The sequence below is a fragment of the Rosa rugosa genome, chromosome 1 (assembly GCF_958449725.1).
Source record: "Rosa rugosa chromosome 1, drRosRugo1.1, whole genome shotgun sequence".
NCBI classification, from domain to species: domain Eukaryota; kingdom Viridiplantae; phylum Streptophyta; class Magnoliopsida; order Rosales; family Rosaceae; genus Rosa; species Rosa rugosa.
The window spans coordinates 25,474,796-25,491,199 of NC_084820.1; the positions used below are offsets into that span (position 1 = coordinate 25,474,796).

Here is a 16,404-nt window from a genome sequence, read left to right on the forward strand (position 1 = left end):
CAGACCTCCGATCGACTTGATTCCAAAAGTATTTTCATTCGCCTTGAAGTCAGTTAAAACTTCCTAGAAGACATCAAAGTGAGAAAAGAACCATGGAAGGTGCTACGAGGCCGAGAAGCTGCACAGCTCGAGCTGGAATTCGCCCGATGCTGCTCTTCCTTCACCGGCCGATATCTCTCTCATCCAACCTCGAATCGAGTTGATTCCAAAAGGGATTTTGCTGGGCCTGAGCTATATTACAACTTTGTAGAAGACATCGAGGGGAAATAACCAACGTGGTAGCCGCTACAAGTCGAAGAACACGGTGCAGTCGAGCTGGAAATCACCTCCTTTCCCCACCGTCGTTCTCCCTCCTCCGGCCACCTTTTGCCGTGATTCTTGAGAGGATTCTGCACTTCTGAGGATGTAGATCATTTCCTCTAAGGTGGATTGCATCGATTTCATCTGTGGAGATCGAATTGGAACGAATTCAAAACTAGGGTTCTTCGGGTTTCAAACCTTATAAGGTAAAATTCTACTTTTTGGCTTATAATCTGACTTTGGTGTAGTTATGAAAGTTTCAATTCGAGTTAAGATGAAGAACTTTCGTGTTGGGAGTTTTGTCTAATTTTGACTTTGGATGGGTGGCGGTGCCGCCACTGTGATGGTGGTTTCCAGCGACCTCCGGCCACCCCAAGGACAGTTTCTGTCCATTTTTGTGTTCTACGTGTCGATACGATCGTTTGCATATATAATTCATAATTTTTGGATATCGTATGATTAAGTTATGAATTTTTAAGTTTCGATCGATTTCGATCGTTCGATTTGTGATCTGTGAAGATCAGACCGTCCGATGGACTTGTAGTTTTGTTATGTTGATCTTATGACTGTCCCAGTGGCTTTGTGTGGTCATGGGCGAAGATCCGACCGTTGGATCTTCGTATAATTGTGAAATAGTGATTCGGAAGGCGATTCGTGAGAATCTAACCGTCGGATTTTCGTATAATTTTGAGGAGATGTTTGTTAGAGTGATTCAAGGAGATCTGACCGTTGGATCTTCGTGATAATTTTGGAGGATGATCCTAAGGGCGATCCGTGAGGATCCGACCGTTGGATCATCATATAAATTCGATCTGGCCGTTGGATCATCATTAAATTAGAATCCGACCGTTGGATTTCCGTATATGTGTGGTTTATGAATGATTGCTAAGTTAAGATCGTATCTGACTAGGTGATTGACGGTTTGAGTTAGTGGACGATTGTGGATCGTATTTTGAGCGGAATTGAAGACGCAGCGGGATTATCGAGGTGAGTAAACCTCACGTGGTTCATATTACGAACCGAGTACTTTTAATTAATTTATTTTTTGTCGTCATTGTGTGAACTATAGTTGGTATTAATGGGCATTCCTGTGTGAATGTCTATCTATATATATATTATTTATGTGAAATAATATGTATTGTTGAAATTGTGAGATATTATATACTGTTATGGTTGTGTTGAGTTTATTGTTGAAAAGCAACAATATTGTGAGAGGTATTAAATTTATTGTTGAGAAACAATAAATTGTTGATTTGTTGAGATATATTGATCTGTGGAGATCAATAGGTCACGGGGGTGACCATGGCATCTATTAGTGAACCACGCCCTTGTACCGGGTAGGTGGAAACTAATAGCATTAAATCGTGAACCACGCCCTCGCGCCGGGTAGGTGGAAACGATCAGTTAGAGCTCTAGTCTGTCTGCCAAATGTTGAGTGACCTTATGAGGGTAACGGGGAGTGACTCATAAGTGTATAATATTTATATATATATATATTTATATATATATGAGAGTGAGAAAGTGAAGTGGTTTTGTGGTGATCATTGTAATTGTGATGTTTCTACATTTCTATACTTGAGTTAAAGGAAATGTATTTTATTAAATCAACAGTTCTTCTTGTTTACTCATACTGGCTGTAAAAAGCTTACCGGGTTTTGTGTTGTTGCAACTCCCGGTACACTATTCAAATTGTGTAGCGGGTAATCCTACAGGACAGGAGAACCAGGACGGTGATCGTGCGGTTAGAGCAATTGTTAGAGTTTTACAGCAATTGTACGTTGTGAGGTGTGTTATGCTCATTTGAGCTTTACAATATTGCTTGTGAGAGTGAATTGTAATAATGAACTCGAAGTTTCGAGATTTGGATTTTGTAATTGTAATTATTCATGTTTCGGATTTGAATTTATTATTCAAAATTCGGGGCGTGACAGTTTGGTATCAGAGCGTAAGGTACATATTTGGTGATAATCAGTACTCCCCGAGTGATGGCCCGTCTGCAGCGGATCCCCATCATATACTCTTCGGTACTGGTATAATCATTGGGTATGTCTTAGTATGGGGTCTAGACAGCGTGTATGTCTGTAGGACGGTAGAGTTGTCTTCTAAGTTCGTATTAGAATAAATTTAGTTTCCGCAGGTTGTAATCTTCGAGGAATAGAGACCTCTAGATTTAACTCTGATGAGTCGGTGAGATTTGTTTTATGGAAGTGAGGTCCTTTTGGATGTTGAAGTGTTGGTTGAAGGCATGATGTTGACCTATGCACGTACCTAGTGTGGATACGAGTATGAATTGTTATAAATTTTGTCTTCTTAAGTTGGACGTACAGACGTTTGGATGGGATGTACGTATCAAGGATTAAATATCTTGTTTTGTAATGAGATGTCCTTGTGGAGTTTGTTAGTAGGGTTGAGGTTAGGAAAGAAATTATTGTGGTTACTTCTTCCTTGTGCTTGTAAGTTGTTAAGCAGGGTTTAAGGTGCGAGACAAGAATTTTATTTTGTGCTCGATGGTTAGAGATGAGAGACCATTGTTTTGGGTTGTCGTTGAGTACTATAATTCCTTCAGAATCAGGATTGTTGGTAGAATTGGAATTAGTAGTAGTTTTGATGATTCGGAATTTGAATTGAGTTCGCGAGACGTGTCTTATATACGTGGTTGATGTTGCTTGTATCATTTTGGAACGATACGTTACGATTCAAAAGGAAAACTGGATTTGAAATTTATTCATTTGAACACCATGGGTTGATGACCTGACCGTGACTTGTGAATATAGTTTTGTTCAAGTGAATGAAATTGAATTTTGTGGCCTTTGTGTGGTGAACTAGTTTTCTTAAGTTTTGGATCATAGTATGGAGATGGACTGCAGTGAATTTGAAGTTGTTGTGTGTTTTAAGTTTAAGTAGGCGGGACACTTAAAGTTTTGCAAGGGAGTTGATTTTGGTGTAATTAATTGGGAGAGTTAGAATCAGTTCTTGTGAATGATGTTGGATGAGAGTGTGTGCCTTTGGTGATTGATTTTAGGTGATATAGTTAAACGCAATTTCGGATATTGATTTTAGTGACTTTGTTAGGTATCCATGGTGGTTCAAGTGAATTACTATGTGATATGGAGTTTGATTCGAATTCTGAATCGCTAAATGTTAGGGATTGAATTGTGGTGAGTTTTTGTTGAAGCAATTGATAGATGGAATTATCGAAATTCTATAAGAGTTGTAAGAGTAACTCTAAAGACGTGGGTTTTTCCTAGCTAACTCAGGATGTGTTTAGCTTTATAAATCCCTAATCCTATCGATGAAATTGTTGTGTTTGGTTTGACTCAGAAGATACTAGCTAGACCTCGATGCTACTTAATTGATTGTTGGATTCTTTTTGAGTGATTGTTTTTATTGCATCATTATGAAAGATGTGTGCAGTAGAGTTGTTTATGGTTTTGAAAATAGTATTGGGTGACCAAGGTTCGATCCTTGGTGTTGTCGTTGGTTAAACAAAAAGAAAGGAAAACATGCACACCATCTTATTGATTTTATATTACAAAAAAAAAAAAAAAAGGAAAACGAGGACTATGCTATGCTAAGCCTAGTCAGCAGCTCCGGATGGATTGAGGCTGAGCTCAAGAGAAACGTTAGAGCCACTGTTGTAACCGCCTGAGCCACCAGAATAGTAACCAAATACGCTACCTTCCTCGGATGTAGTCTTCGGGTTACCAAAGACGTCCTCGCCGTGCACGGGGAACAGAGGAAGAGTTTCAACCTCCTGGTGATCTCCTCCTCGTTGTTGCAGGGATGTTCGTCCTCCTGTTGTGCCAAAAGAGTTGTACTGGTATTAGTATTGAAGGGTGAGGAAGAATATGAAACAAAATTTAAATCAAGAAATCCTTCATTACCAGTAGAATAGGTGGAACCAAAGTTGAGATCAATGGATCTACCATCATCAGTAGAACTAGTGGACCCAAAATTGATGTCAATGGATCCACCAGCTGGCCCAAAATTGATGTCGATGGATCCACCAGCACCAGTAGAACCAGTGGACCCAAAATTGAGATCAATGGATCCACCAGTACCAAGAGAACTAGTTCCCATGGGCACTGGAGCAGCTTGATTACACCTATTCATCTGCTTCTCTCGAGCCCTGACGTTCTGGAACCAAAAGTAAATGTTCTTACCCTCAACATGTCCATACTGGTTCAGCTGGAGGCAGATCTCGTGAATGTGCTCTGTAGTTGGGCACTTAAATCCCTTGACGTAGTAAAGATCCTTGAGGATTCTTATTTGTTCTGGAGTAGGAATCCACCTGGTACGGCTTCGCCAGAAATCCATGTTGGCACTACTTCCAGCTGCTTGGGTGTTTCCTCCCTCCTCTGTTGGTTGCTGTTGTTGTGGTTCCATTTGTTGCGGGGTTTGGAGCTCCATTAGTTGCAGAGTTCGTGGCTCTTGGGTCATGGAGTGAGAGGATGTGAAAATCGAGGAATACATGGTTTAGTGTTTGAGGGAGATTTTGTTAGAAGGATTGGAGTTGTTGAACTGGTGATTGGAGATCTGAGATTCTCAGAGGAAAGATGAGATCGAATCTTCAAATGGAAGAAAAGATCTGAGAAAGAAGGATTGAAGATTTGGAGGAAAAGATTGAAGATCTGAAAGTTCAGAGGAAAGATGGGATTGAATCAACTAGATGGGAGAGAAGATCAGAAGAGAAGGATCGAAATTGATGAAGAAAGGATTTGAGAAGAGAAAGGCTGAAGAGTTGAGAGAGAAAGACTTGAGCTTGGAAGAAAATTTCTTTTCTTTTGGAGTGAACAGTTTTTCTCCAGAATGCACCTATTTATAGAACAAGGTGAGCAGATCTCCACCGTTGGATGAACGATCTCAGAATTTGAATCCACGCGTTGGATTAAAGTCGCCCCGAAACCCGGAAAAGCTGTTGGCGCGTGTTGAGCGTGTAAGGGGACAGGCCGAACCTCGAGACGCTGTGGCAGACAGCTTTAGCCGAAAGTGATTTGCTTTCCGTAAATCACGGAAGAGACGTGTCGTGGCACGTGGAGTGTACCGACAGTTTGTTGTTATTCTATCGCTTATGATAGAATAAATAAAAGAAGTTGCATGGATAGTAACGAGAGCAGCTGGTGCTCTAGTGGTTGAAGAGCAAGGCTCTTGTACAAGAGGTCAGAGGTTCGAACCTTGCCTCTCGTTTATTTTTATTATGTTCGCTTATGACATAATAAGTATAACATTTGTACACATTATATTAAGCACAGCTTGTGCTCCAGTGGTTGGGGACAAAGGTTTCGTGCAGCAGGTTAAGGTTTCGAACCTTGCCTCCCCCGTTATTTTATTTATGTCGCTTATGACATAATAAATTTAACACGTGAGCATATATTAATGAAGGCAGCTCTTGCTTCAGTGGTTGGGAGCAAAACCTTCGTGTTCGAGGGTCGGGAGTTCGAACCTTACCTCTTACAAATATTTTTGGATCTCGTATATGCTTGATATACGGACGTATATACGGTATGTACGGTATACATACGTATATACGGTCTGTACGGTATACATACGTATATACAGTTGTACGTTATGCATACGTATATACGGTCTGTACGGTATGCATACGTATATACGGTATGTACAATTTCATACCGTAGCCGAGCTGGAAGTTGGTGGGCCGATTGGTAGGCCCAAATAGTAAGCCCAAATAGTGAGCCCAATTGTTCGGCCCGATTGGTAGGCCCAAATGGTAAGCCCAATTGTTCGGCCCGAATGGTAGGCCCAAATGTTAAACCCAATTTGGTTCGGGCCGGTTCGAAATGTGGATGGTCCGATTTCTTCGGCCCAATTGGCCAGCCCTAATGCTTAGCCCAAGGATTGAGCAAGCCCAAGTTATCGTCACTGGGTGACATATTTTATTGGCGTGCTTTTGGGGATGATTTGTTTTGAGTGATGCATCACTATTGTTGTGAAGAATGGTGCATGCTTGAGTTTTACTATAGAGATTTACCGTGATGCTAATTGAGTAGCGAAACACTTTGTGGGAGTGTTTACTATGCTTGTATGCCAGTACAGAGTGATGATCTAAGTGAAGATCTATGTGATGATCTATGTGAGGATCTATGAGATGATCCATGTGACGATTTTGTGTATGTGATGTGGAGTGTTGTTGAGCAGTTGTTGTGTGAGTTTACGTTTGTGATGAAAGGATTTAGTGGCCATAGGAATGTATTTTTATACAAAGAGCTGAGGCTCTGTAGATTACTACAGATTTGGAAAAGATGGAGATTCTATGGTTAGGTCAACCTTAATCGAGAGGAATTGACTTACGCTCAAATTTCGGGACGAAATTTCTTTAAGGAGGGTAGATTGTAATACCCCGAAAAATCCAAATTAATTTCCGTGGATTTTTAGAAATGATTTCACGATAGTGGGAGCGAGTACGAGGCTTGGAGAAGTTATGGAATTAGTTCGAACGATTAATTTTCGAAAACGAACGTTATTTAGGAGGTCTCAAAAAGTGACTTTTTATACATTGGGAATTTGGGAAAACTTCATTCATGAAAGTTGTAGAGCGCGTCGATACGAGTTCGTGGACATATGGAATGCGAAAATCGGAGTTCGTATGAGAAAGTTATAAGCGATTGAAAATCGGGAAAATTCTATAAATACAAAAAAAAGTTCCGGAAATTGCATTGGAGGACAGAAATTTCAGAAACCTATATTTTCTCCCCAATTCTCTCCCGAGCCCAGATTTGTTTCTCTCTCTTCCACCGGCCATATCTCCCTCCACAGACCTCCGATCGACTTGATTCCAAAAGTATTTTCATTCGCCTTGAAGTCAGTTAAAACTTCCTAGAAGACATCAAAGTGAGAAAAGAACCATGGAAGGTGCTACGAGGCCGAGAAGCTGCACAGCTCGAGCTGGAATTCGCCCGATGCTGCTCTTCCTTCACCGGCCGATATCTCTCTCATCCAACCTCGAATCGAGTTGATTCCAAAAGGGATTTTGCTGGGCCTGAGCTATATTACAACTTTGTAGAAGACATCGAGGGGAAATAACCAACGTGGTAGCCGCTACAAGTCGAAGAACACGGTGCAGTCGAGCTGGAAATCACCTCCTTTCCCCACCGTCGTTCTCCCTCCTCCGGCCACCTTTTGCCGTGATTCTTGAGAGGATTCTGCACTTCTGAGGATGTAGATCATTTCCTCTAAGGTGGATTGCATCGATTTCATCTGTGGAGATCGAATTGGAACGAATTCAAAACTAGGGTTCTTCGGGTTTCAAACCTTATAAGGTAAAATTCTACTTTTTGGCTTATAATCTGACTTTGGTGTAGTTATGAAAGTTTCAATTCGAGTTAAGATGAAGAACTTTCGTGTTGGGAGTTTTGTCTAATTTTGACTTTGGATGGGTGGCGGTGCCGCCACTGTGATGGTGGTTTCCAGCGACCTCCGGCCACCCCAAGGACAGTTTCTGTCCATTTTTGTGTTCTACGTGTCGATACGATCGTTTGCATATATAATTCATAATTTTTGGATATCGTATGATTAAGTTATGAATTTTTAAGTTTCGATCGATTTCGATCGTTCGATTTGTGATCTGTGAAGATCAGACCGTCCGATGGACTTGTAGTTTTGTTATGTTGATCTTATGACTGTCCCAGTGGCTTTGTGTGGTCATGGGCGAAGATCCGACCGTTGGATCTTCGTATAATTGTGAAATAGTGATTCGGAAGGCGATTCGTGAGAATCTAACCGTCGGATTTTCGTATAATTTTGAGGAGATGTTTGTTAGAGTGATTCAAGGAGATCTGACCGTTGGATCTTCGTGATAATTTTGGAGGATGATCCTAAGGGCGATCCGTGAGGATCCGACCGTTGGATCATCATATAAATTCGATCTGGCCGTTGGATCATCATTAAATTAGAATCCGACCGTTGGATTTCCGTATATGTGTGGTTTATGAATGATTGCTAAGTTAAGATCGTATCTGACTAGGTGATTGACGGTTTGAGTTAGTGGACGATTGTGGATCGTATTTTGAGCGGAATTGAAGACGCAGCGGGATTATCGAGGTGAGTAAACCTCACGTGGTTCATATTACGAACCGAGTACTTTTAATTAATTTATTTTTTGTCGTCATTGTGTGAACTATAGTTGGTATTAATGGGCATTCCTGTGTGAATGTCTATCTATATATATATTATTTATGTGAAATAATATGTATTGTTGAAATTGTGAGATATTATGTACTGTTATGGTTGTGTTGAGTTTATTGTTGAAAAGCAACAATATTGTGAGAGGTATTAAATTTATTGTTGAGAAACAATAAATTGTTGATTTGTTGAGATATATTGATCTGTGGAGATCAATAGGTCACGGGGGTGACCATGGCATCTATTAGTGAACCACGCCCTTGTACCGGGTAGGTGGAAACTAATAGCATTAAATCGTGAACCACGCCCTCGCGCCGGGTAGGTGGAAACGATCAGTTAGAGCTCTAGTCTGTCTGCCAAATGTTGAGTGACCTTATGAGGGTAACGGGGAGTGACTCATAAGTGTATAATATTTATATATATATATATTTATATATATATGAGAGTGAGAAAGTGAAGTGGTTTTGTGGTGATCATTGTAATTGTGATGTTTCTACATTTCTATACTTGAGTTAAAGGAAATGTATTTTATTAAATCAACAGTTCTTCTTGTTTACTCATACTGGCTGTAAAAAGCTTACCGGGTTTTGTGTTGTTGCAACTCCCGGTACACTATTCAAATTGTGTAGCGGGTAATCCTACAGGACAGGAGAACCAGGACGGTGATCGTGCGGTTAGAGCAATTGTTAGAGTTTTACAGCAATTGTACGTTGTGAGGTGTGTTATGCTCATTTGAGCTTTACAATATTGCTTGTGAGAGTGAATTGTAATAATGAACTCGAAGTTTCGAGATTTGGATTTTGTAATTGTAATTATTCATGTTTCGGATTTGAATTTATTATTCAAAATTCGGGGCGTGACACATCCTTATCCACCCATGGCTTCCGCAGAGACAACCTCAGTATCTTATCAGTGTGACCCAGCATCTTTTTGAATTTCCATGGATCGAACGAGCTGGAGAGCTTCAGTCTTGTAGAAACGTGATACTTGAGCTTCTCCAGCTCTTGCTTCTTCAGATAGTCTCTGAACCCTGTAAAGCTTGTGTGAATCCGTATCAAATCTTCTGACTCTTCTGTGTTTGCTTGGTATGATTCTGCAGTATACCATGATCCCCCCAGCGTAAATATTTTCAATGAATAGATTATGAATAGATTGTATAATCATTCTTGTTTTAGTTTATTCCAATATCTACATTATAAGATGTTTCTAACTATGCTTCCAATGTGTATATAACAACAATATTGAGAGTTAAGGAAGCCCTATTTGAACTACAGAATCATGAAATTTTGTTAAACAAAATGTCATCCTAAACATGTGAGTGGTAATATCATCGTGCTGAAATTGAGTGAACATTGTTAAGGTCTAAACACTACAACAAGTAGTAATTTTAATTTTGACCCAAAAAAATTTACAAAATTTAATAAAATATTTTGATCATAGAGTAAAAATCACTTTCCAAACTGTAACAACTTCCCCCTCTCTATGTTTTGGTCCCAAGTGGGAAATAAACAAACGATGAGCTACAGCTCTCCAGTCCCAACTCCCACAGCCATGTCCACCACCACAACCACCACCGCAACGAGCTCAGAATTCACGGCGGAGCTAATCCCATCCCTCCCATACGACGTCGCTTCGAACTGCCTAGCTCGGATCCCACGTCACTACCACCCTATCCTCTCAATCCTATCCAAGCCCATCCGCTCTCTCCTCTCCTCCCCTTTCTTCTTCACCACCCGCTCCCTCCTCAACTCCGCCCAACACCTCCTCTACCTCACCCTCCGCTCCCCCGACCACCGCGCCACCTGGTTCGCCCTCTACCAAAACCCCAACCCCCGAAACGACGCCGTCCGCCTCCTCGTCCCCATCCCGCCCGTCCCCGTCCTCGCAGTCGGCGCCGCCTACGCCGTCGTCGGCCCGGAGATCTACGTCCTCGGCGGGTCCGTCAACGACGCGCCGTCCAATAACGTCTGGGTCCTCGACTGCCGCTTCCACACCTGGCGCGCCGGGCCGCCGATGCGCGTGGCGCGTGAGTTTGCAGCGGCTGGGGTTGTGGACGGCAGAATTTACGTGATCGGTGGATGCGTGACGGACTCGTGGACCAGGTCGGAATACTGGGCCGAGGCTCTCGACCCGGGTTCGGGTGTTTGGGAGGCCGTGCCGAGCCCGGTTGAGGTTCGGGGCAAGTGGATGCACGCGAGTGCGGTGATCGGCGGGCGGGTTTATGCGCTGGCGGACCGGGGCGGGGTGGTTTATGACCCGAGAACCCGGGTTTGGGAGGGGGTGGAGAAGAGGATGGACATGGGGTGGAGAGGGAGGGCTTGCGTGGTGCATGGGATGTTGTATTGTTATGATTATTTGGGGAAGATCAGAGGGTTTGATGCGAAGAATCGAATGTGGAAGGAGCTCAAGGGAGTGGAGAAGAAGCTGCCGAAGTTCTTGTGCGGCGCGACAATGGCGAATGTGGGGGAGAATTTGGTTGTTCTGTGGGAAACCAAGGGAAATGGGAAAGATATGGAGATTTGGTGTGCGGAGATTGAGGTGAAGGAAAATGGAGATGGGGAGTTGTGGGGGAGAATCGATTGGTCCCAGAAGCTTCTTTCGGTTCCAAAGCACTCCAACATTGTACAATGCTCGGCGGTTGATGTTTGATTGCAATGTAAGGTGTAGTGGTGCTTTCTTCAAGCTTTGGTATTTAGAATCTTTTATGCTATAGTTGATTGATTGTTGCTGAGGAAGTGGTGTGGTGGATAATGCTATGTTGTTGGAGATAGTATTGTCATTTCAATCTGTAATTGGAAATGAGCATATGAATTTCAAGTTATCAAAGCTCAACCAAGTTTCATGATTTCTCTGTTGCATGCTTTCTTTAGAGCTTTGAATAAGGCAACTCTGTCTAGGGTTTAGGATCAAATGTGCATTCCTACTATTCCATAAATATGCTAGGCTATTTGCTAATGTTTGTGTGCATGTTTGTTTGCTTGTCATTCGATTTCTAGTTCAATGATGTAGTGAATATTATTCTAAGTGGTGCTTTACTGACGTGTTCATGCTAGATTTTATGAGTTAGAAATAAGTGAATTGCAACACAATATATGCCACCTTTACTTCTGTAACTCTTATAAGCAGAACTAATCTTAACATTTCTGGTGTATGATCTCACCATCTTTCCCAATTTCCAGCATTGGACTTTGACAACCTCCCCTAACTCTCTTCTTTTCTTGGCTTTGTTCCTTCTCACAGGTATGCCACCAGAATGCTACTTTTGCAAGGGAACTACATAGGGTACTTAAATCTAAGTTGGAGCTGTAATCCATTAAGAGGAGTGCAGCAAAATTGGAAAGCTGCTGAAAGCACATTTGAGATCAAGTCCTCGAATGCGTGTAGTGAATGGAAATAATCAGGGTTGAATCTTTCGTAATGATTGTGGTGCTGCCCATGCAAGGAATTTTAATTTGTACATATCTGTAATGGAATAAATAACTCTTCGTGTAAGAAAATAAAACAAATTTAGGGTTTCACCTGAACAAGTCTAGTTAAAACATCCAAAATTGATTATGTTTCATTTGTCTTCGTATGTGTGTTGTTTTTTATTTGATCTTTAGTTACCATCATGGAACCACTTTTCCTACATGCCAAAATATTGAAATCCAAATCCAATTTTGTATTGAAATCTATACAATCTCAGTTCTAATAATACTTTTACATTCCTGCATAATTTTGAAATTCTAGTCAGGCACTCGGATTTTCTGGTTGAAAAAGCCAAGTCTGGGTCGGACATTGTGTATGTAGTAATACCGGATGAGAACAACAAAGCCTTTCAGTCCAGGATATTTCTCTGGACTTTGGAAAGGAAGTCTCAGAAGTGGTTACTCGTCTCTAGGAGGGGTTCACGGCAGAGTAACCACCCTGTATTCGCTGCTCATATGCGAGCTGCAGACGTTTCTAGAGGAGACTAGCCATACCGGCCGTGAAAAATTTGGCCGCAGGAGTCCATCAAAGAGCCACGACTCTGCAGGAGTTTTTCAACATGTGGCTTAGCTTGGTTTGTTGCGTTGGTTGGTTGAACTGGAGGCATTATGGTCCTGAGGATAAGTATCCATTACATGATCAGTGTGTACAACTGGAAAACATTCTTCTTTTCATGACCCTTTAACTCTTTAAGACTGGAAGAGTCGGGTCTCTTCTTTCATGTTTCTTCTTTGGTCGACCTTGAAATTGAGGTCATGAATCATAGTTGGAGTTTTGTGTTTGACTTGACTCGATGTGGTTTTGTTTATATTTAAACTAGATAGTACTTCCCGCGCGATGCTGCAGGTTTGTGTCCTTTTATTGTTCTCAAATTTGTTCGTAACAGAATCACAGTTATAAGTTGATTAAAGTTAACTGCAATGCTATCATTTTACATATTACAAAAGCTGGTGTTTTAACCATACTTACATATTTCAAACATAATATTTTAACCATACATATTTCAAACATAATATTAACCGATATTGTTTAAATAGACATTTTAACTGCAATATTTCCACAAAATAAAATGTTCTAACCACAATAGTATATTTACATATTTCAGTAGACATCAACACCAATGAAGGTCCATAGATCATGCAACAGAAAAAATGATCAATTACTGCAAAAGAAATTGCGCTTGATGAATCATCTTATAATTGTAGGCAACTCTCCATGACCAATTACTACTGCAAGTTTAAGGATTAATCACAGAAACTTAACTAAGTGATGTATTTCAGCAGGCAGTGACACCGAAATCTCTTCTGCTTTAACAGTTGCAAAGGGTAAAAAATGAGCAGATCTGTCATCAGACATAACAAAATATCATATTAAATTCTTCAATTATACAAAATAAACAATAGCAGATCTTAACCAATTGTCCATCATGTTTTTTCAAATATAATAACAAACCACTACAGAAACATTATATCAATCCCCTCATATTTAAACCTCATATGCAGAAAAATTTTGATGTTGCGCTGGTCTTTTGGTAAACTGTGAAAAGTCGGTTATACTTCATCCGCAAATCTGATAGTTCAACCTACAGCTTTTCATATTTAGACAGAGATGGACCTCCTAACTTTTGTTGAACTAACCTGCCATATTGAAACTGATCACCTACCCAGGTTTAAGATTGAGCCACAATGTTTCGAGCCCTGCTTGTCCCTTCCCCCTCTCCTAGTTCAATCAGAATCCCTAAAACAAATCTTTCAAATACTTCCCGCACGCATTGTGATAATAAGAATGCCCTAGATATTCTATTAGTAAAGTTTTAACGTCGGTCTCAAAATGGAAGTTTTTTGCCTCTCTGCTTTAAGATAGCGCAGAAGGTTTTTTAGGGCCACTATGTTAACATTTCTCTAAGCTTATCATGTAGCTTATACGTCGTATTATCATAGATAACCAATGATAATATATTCTATCTTCGAATGAGATATTAGGAAGAAAACCCAAAACTATGAACGAAATCAAAAGCTAACATCTCAGATGCAACATGTACTGAAGTGACACAGAATTGATATACTATTAGGTTCGAGTATATTGCATATTTCAAGTAACCATATACACGTAACAACTCGTATGTGCCTTTAGTATAAGTTATAAGAAAAATTGGAAAAGATAACAGCATTATCTTCACATAGCAAAAGTAGGTAGAAAGTTATTACTCTAGGTGACTTTGCCATATCACTGGAAGAGAGTGCTAACTTTAGAGTGAATACATAAGAAACATTATATAATCATATCCTTATTGTTGACAGAACTAAGATCAAGAACAAATCTAGCCCACTTCATCTAAGCGACTTAACCATACTCATCACTGGAAGAGTGTGCTAACTTTAGAGTGAATATATAAGGAACATATTGCATACCCTTGATCAATGATCACATCAAAGCATTGAACTATAGGAGTATGAGATCCAGGTGCTCTAATGCCTCCCTTTTGTCGACATTTTTCCTGCAAATATGTATGAATATATAGCAAAAGGTCCAAAAATAAATAATTATCCAAAGTAAAAAGAGCTAGAGGCAAGAGTTATGAACAACTCTACCTCAAGAGAAGGGCAACTGCATCAAAGAATCCCTGAAGTAGAGTTGCTAAAATGAGTTCATTTTCATCGTCACCTCCAGTCACAAAGAAGTGAAGTTCCTGCACAAACTTATATATAACAACGTTGCACTCGAACATGATTACCTCCGCTGCATAAGATACAATAGTAAATTATGAAGACTGCAAATCTGATGTTATAACATGACTTTCTGTAGCATATCGAAAAGAAAAAGAAAAAATCACTGGAGTGGCACTGTATGTACTTCAATAATACCATTGTTACATATCTTCTATCCTTCCATTTGTCTTTAGAGTCTTAGTAAACACAGATTTTTCAAATGCTAGCTTTGCAACATTTGTTGGCCAATCATCAGAGTAATACTGGATGACCACATGCATCCTTTCAGAGTCTCGAAGAAAAATGTTCTTCACAAATGGGCTTGAATCCAAAATGAAATAAAAATCTGATCAAAATAGTACGTGTAAAGATCACTCCAAAGTAATCTTATATGCAGTTAGCCTAATGGATCCATTCAATACAAAACATAAGTTCTATTCAAATGGCATCAAGCTTCTATTCATCAATGCAGTCCAAATTCATACACGAATGCAAGGTCTAAAGATTCTTAGGCGATCCTTATCAGCATTGACAACAACACTGTAACCTTGGATCTTAAATTTTGATTGAACATTGCTCACGATTTGTAAGGTGCCAAATTGATTCAAAATCAGCATAATTTCTTATACACATCAGTTGGTGACTTCATGTATCAACTATCAAGCTTGTAAAATACATAAAAGATATGAAACTGGGGAAGCACAAAAGAAATATAAAATTCAAACTGGATCGTTTTGCTCCTAATCAAAGATATAAAATACATTCTTGAACTTAGAGTTTGACATTTCGAGGCTCAAACCAAGCGAACTCATAATCTCAATGAATGATTATCAATTACCTCTTTCCTATGGTGGCGCAAGAGGTGCGACCCAGAAAAATAGGCGGCTCATCTTTTCGGGTCCTCCATCGCGAAACTAACCCGGGAGAAATACGATGAATACAAAAATTTTAGGCTACGTTACTCATACAGCTTCAATGTCAGTCAATCCCCATCCTCAATTTGGCCTCAGCAAGCACCTTCCTTTTCATGTGAGGCTCCTCTTGATCTAAAACACCAAATCATTAATTGAATGTCATAATTAATTAAAGCATGTAGATACAGAAAATTAGAAGGGGCTAAATGAGTGAAGAAGACCTGACTCCTGAGTACGTTTTAATGGCTCGCCGGAGTATGACCGGGAAGGTGAGGCAACGCTGGGAGCCTGGGACTGCATGCAGAGTCTACACCACCCTTTTTCCAATTACAACCTAAAAAACCCAGAAAGCAAAAGGCATTTAACACCCCAAAAGTTCCAAACTTTCCTACCCATTCGGGCCATTTCACTTCAAAACCTCATAAAACCCAGAAGCCAAAAACTTAAAAAAAAAAAAAAAAAATCCAAACTTTAAGACCGGGATTACCTTTTGATGATTTGAATACCATAAACCATACCAGAATACCATTCTCGACCAGCAGAATGCCTAGGCAAGATCAATTAAGCGCATGCAAGAACGAATCATACCCGAGCAGTGAGCGGACTCAGAGGCAAGAGAAAGGAAAGAGAGCTTCCCGTCTCCTCCTCCTCCTCCTCCTTCTTCTTCTTCTTCTTCTTTCTCTTCTCTGACGAAACCGACCAAGACCCAAAACGAATTAAAGAAAAAAGATCGAAGCGGCAGAAGAGACAAAAGCGTCATAGCAGAACAGTATAAAACCCCATGTTTATCTGTTTGAAAGGAAAAAAAGAGCTGTATCACTGTTCACCATCACTGTTCATTGAACAGTGACAATCCCATTTTACATTTTTACTTG

The 16,404-nt window shown here is 40.4% G+C and overlaps 1 protein-coding gene and 1 long non-coding RNA gene across 4 annotated transcripts; one reads left to right on the plus strand and one right to left on the minus strand.

The window, feature by feature from the left end:
• Nucleotides 1-9,908: 9,908 nt before the first annotated feature.
• LOC133724405 (F-box/kelch-repeat protein SKIP6) lies at nucleotides 9,909-12,013 on the plus strand. Of its 2 annotated transcripts, none has more exons than XM_062151128.1 (2): nucleotides 9,909-11,100; nucleotides 11,680-12,013. In XM_062151128.1, the coding sequence occupies exon 1, from the start codon at nucleotides 9,922-9,924 to the stop codon at nucleotides 11,086-11,088; it is 1,167 nt and encodes a 388-aa protein (XP_062007112.1). In that variant the 5' UTR covers nucleotides 9,909-9,921; the 3' UTR covers nucleotides 11,089-11,100; nucleotides 11,680-12,013. The 2 variants fall into 2 exon arrangements, with proteins under 2 accessions (XP_062007112.1, XP_062007111.1); XM_062151127.1 differs by having other exon boundaries at nucleotides 9,911-11,095.
• Nucleotides 12,014-12,908: 895 nt separating this feature from the next.
• On the minus strand, nucleotides 12,909-16,392 carry LOC133724406 (uncharacterized). Of its 2 annotated transcripts, XR_009853669.1 has the most exons (6): nucleotides 16,017-16,392; nucleotides 15,751-15,863; nucleotides 15,454-15,661; nucleotides 14,499-14,646; nucleotides 14,319-14,404; nucleotides 12,909-13,249 (listed from the first exon to the last, which is right to left on the minus strand). It is a non-coding gene; the product is annotated as an uncharacterized LOC133724406 (long non-coding RNA). The 2 variants fall into 2 exon arrangements; XR_009853668.1 differs by having other exon boundaries at nucleotides 15,751-16,392.
• Between the last annotated feature and the right edge of the window lie 12 nt (nucleotides 16,393-16,404).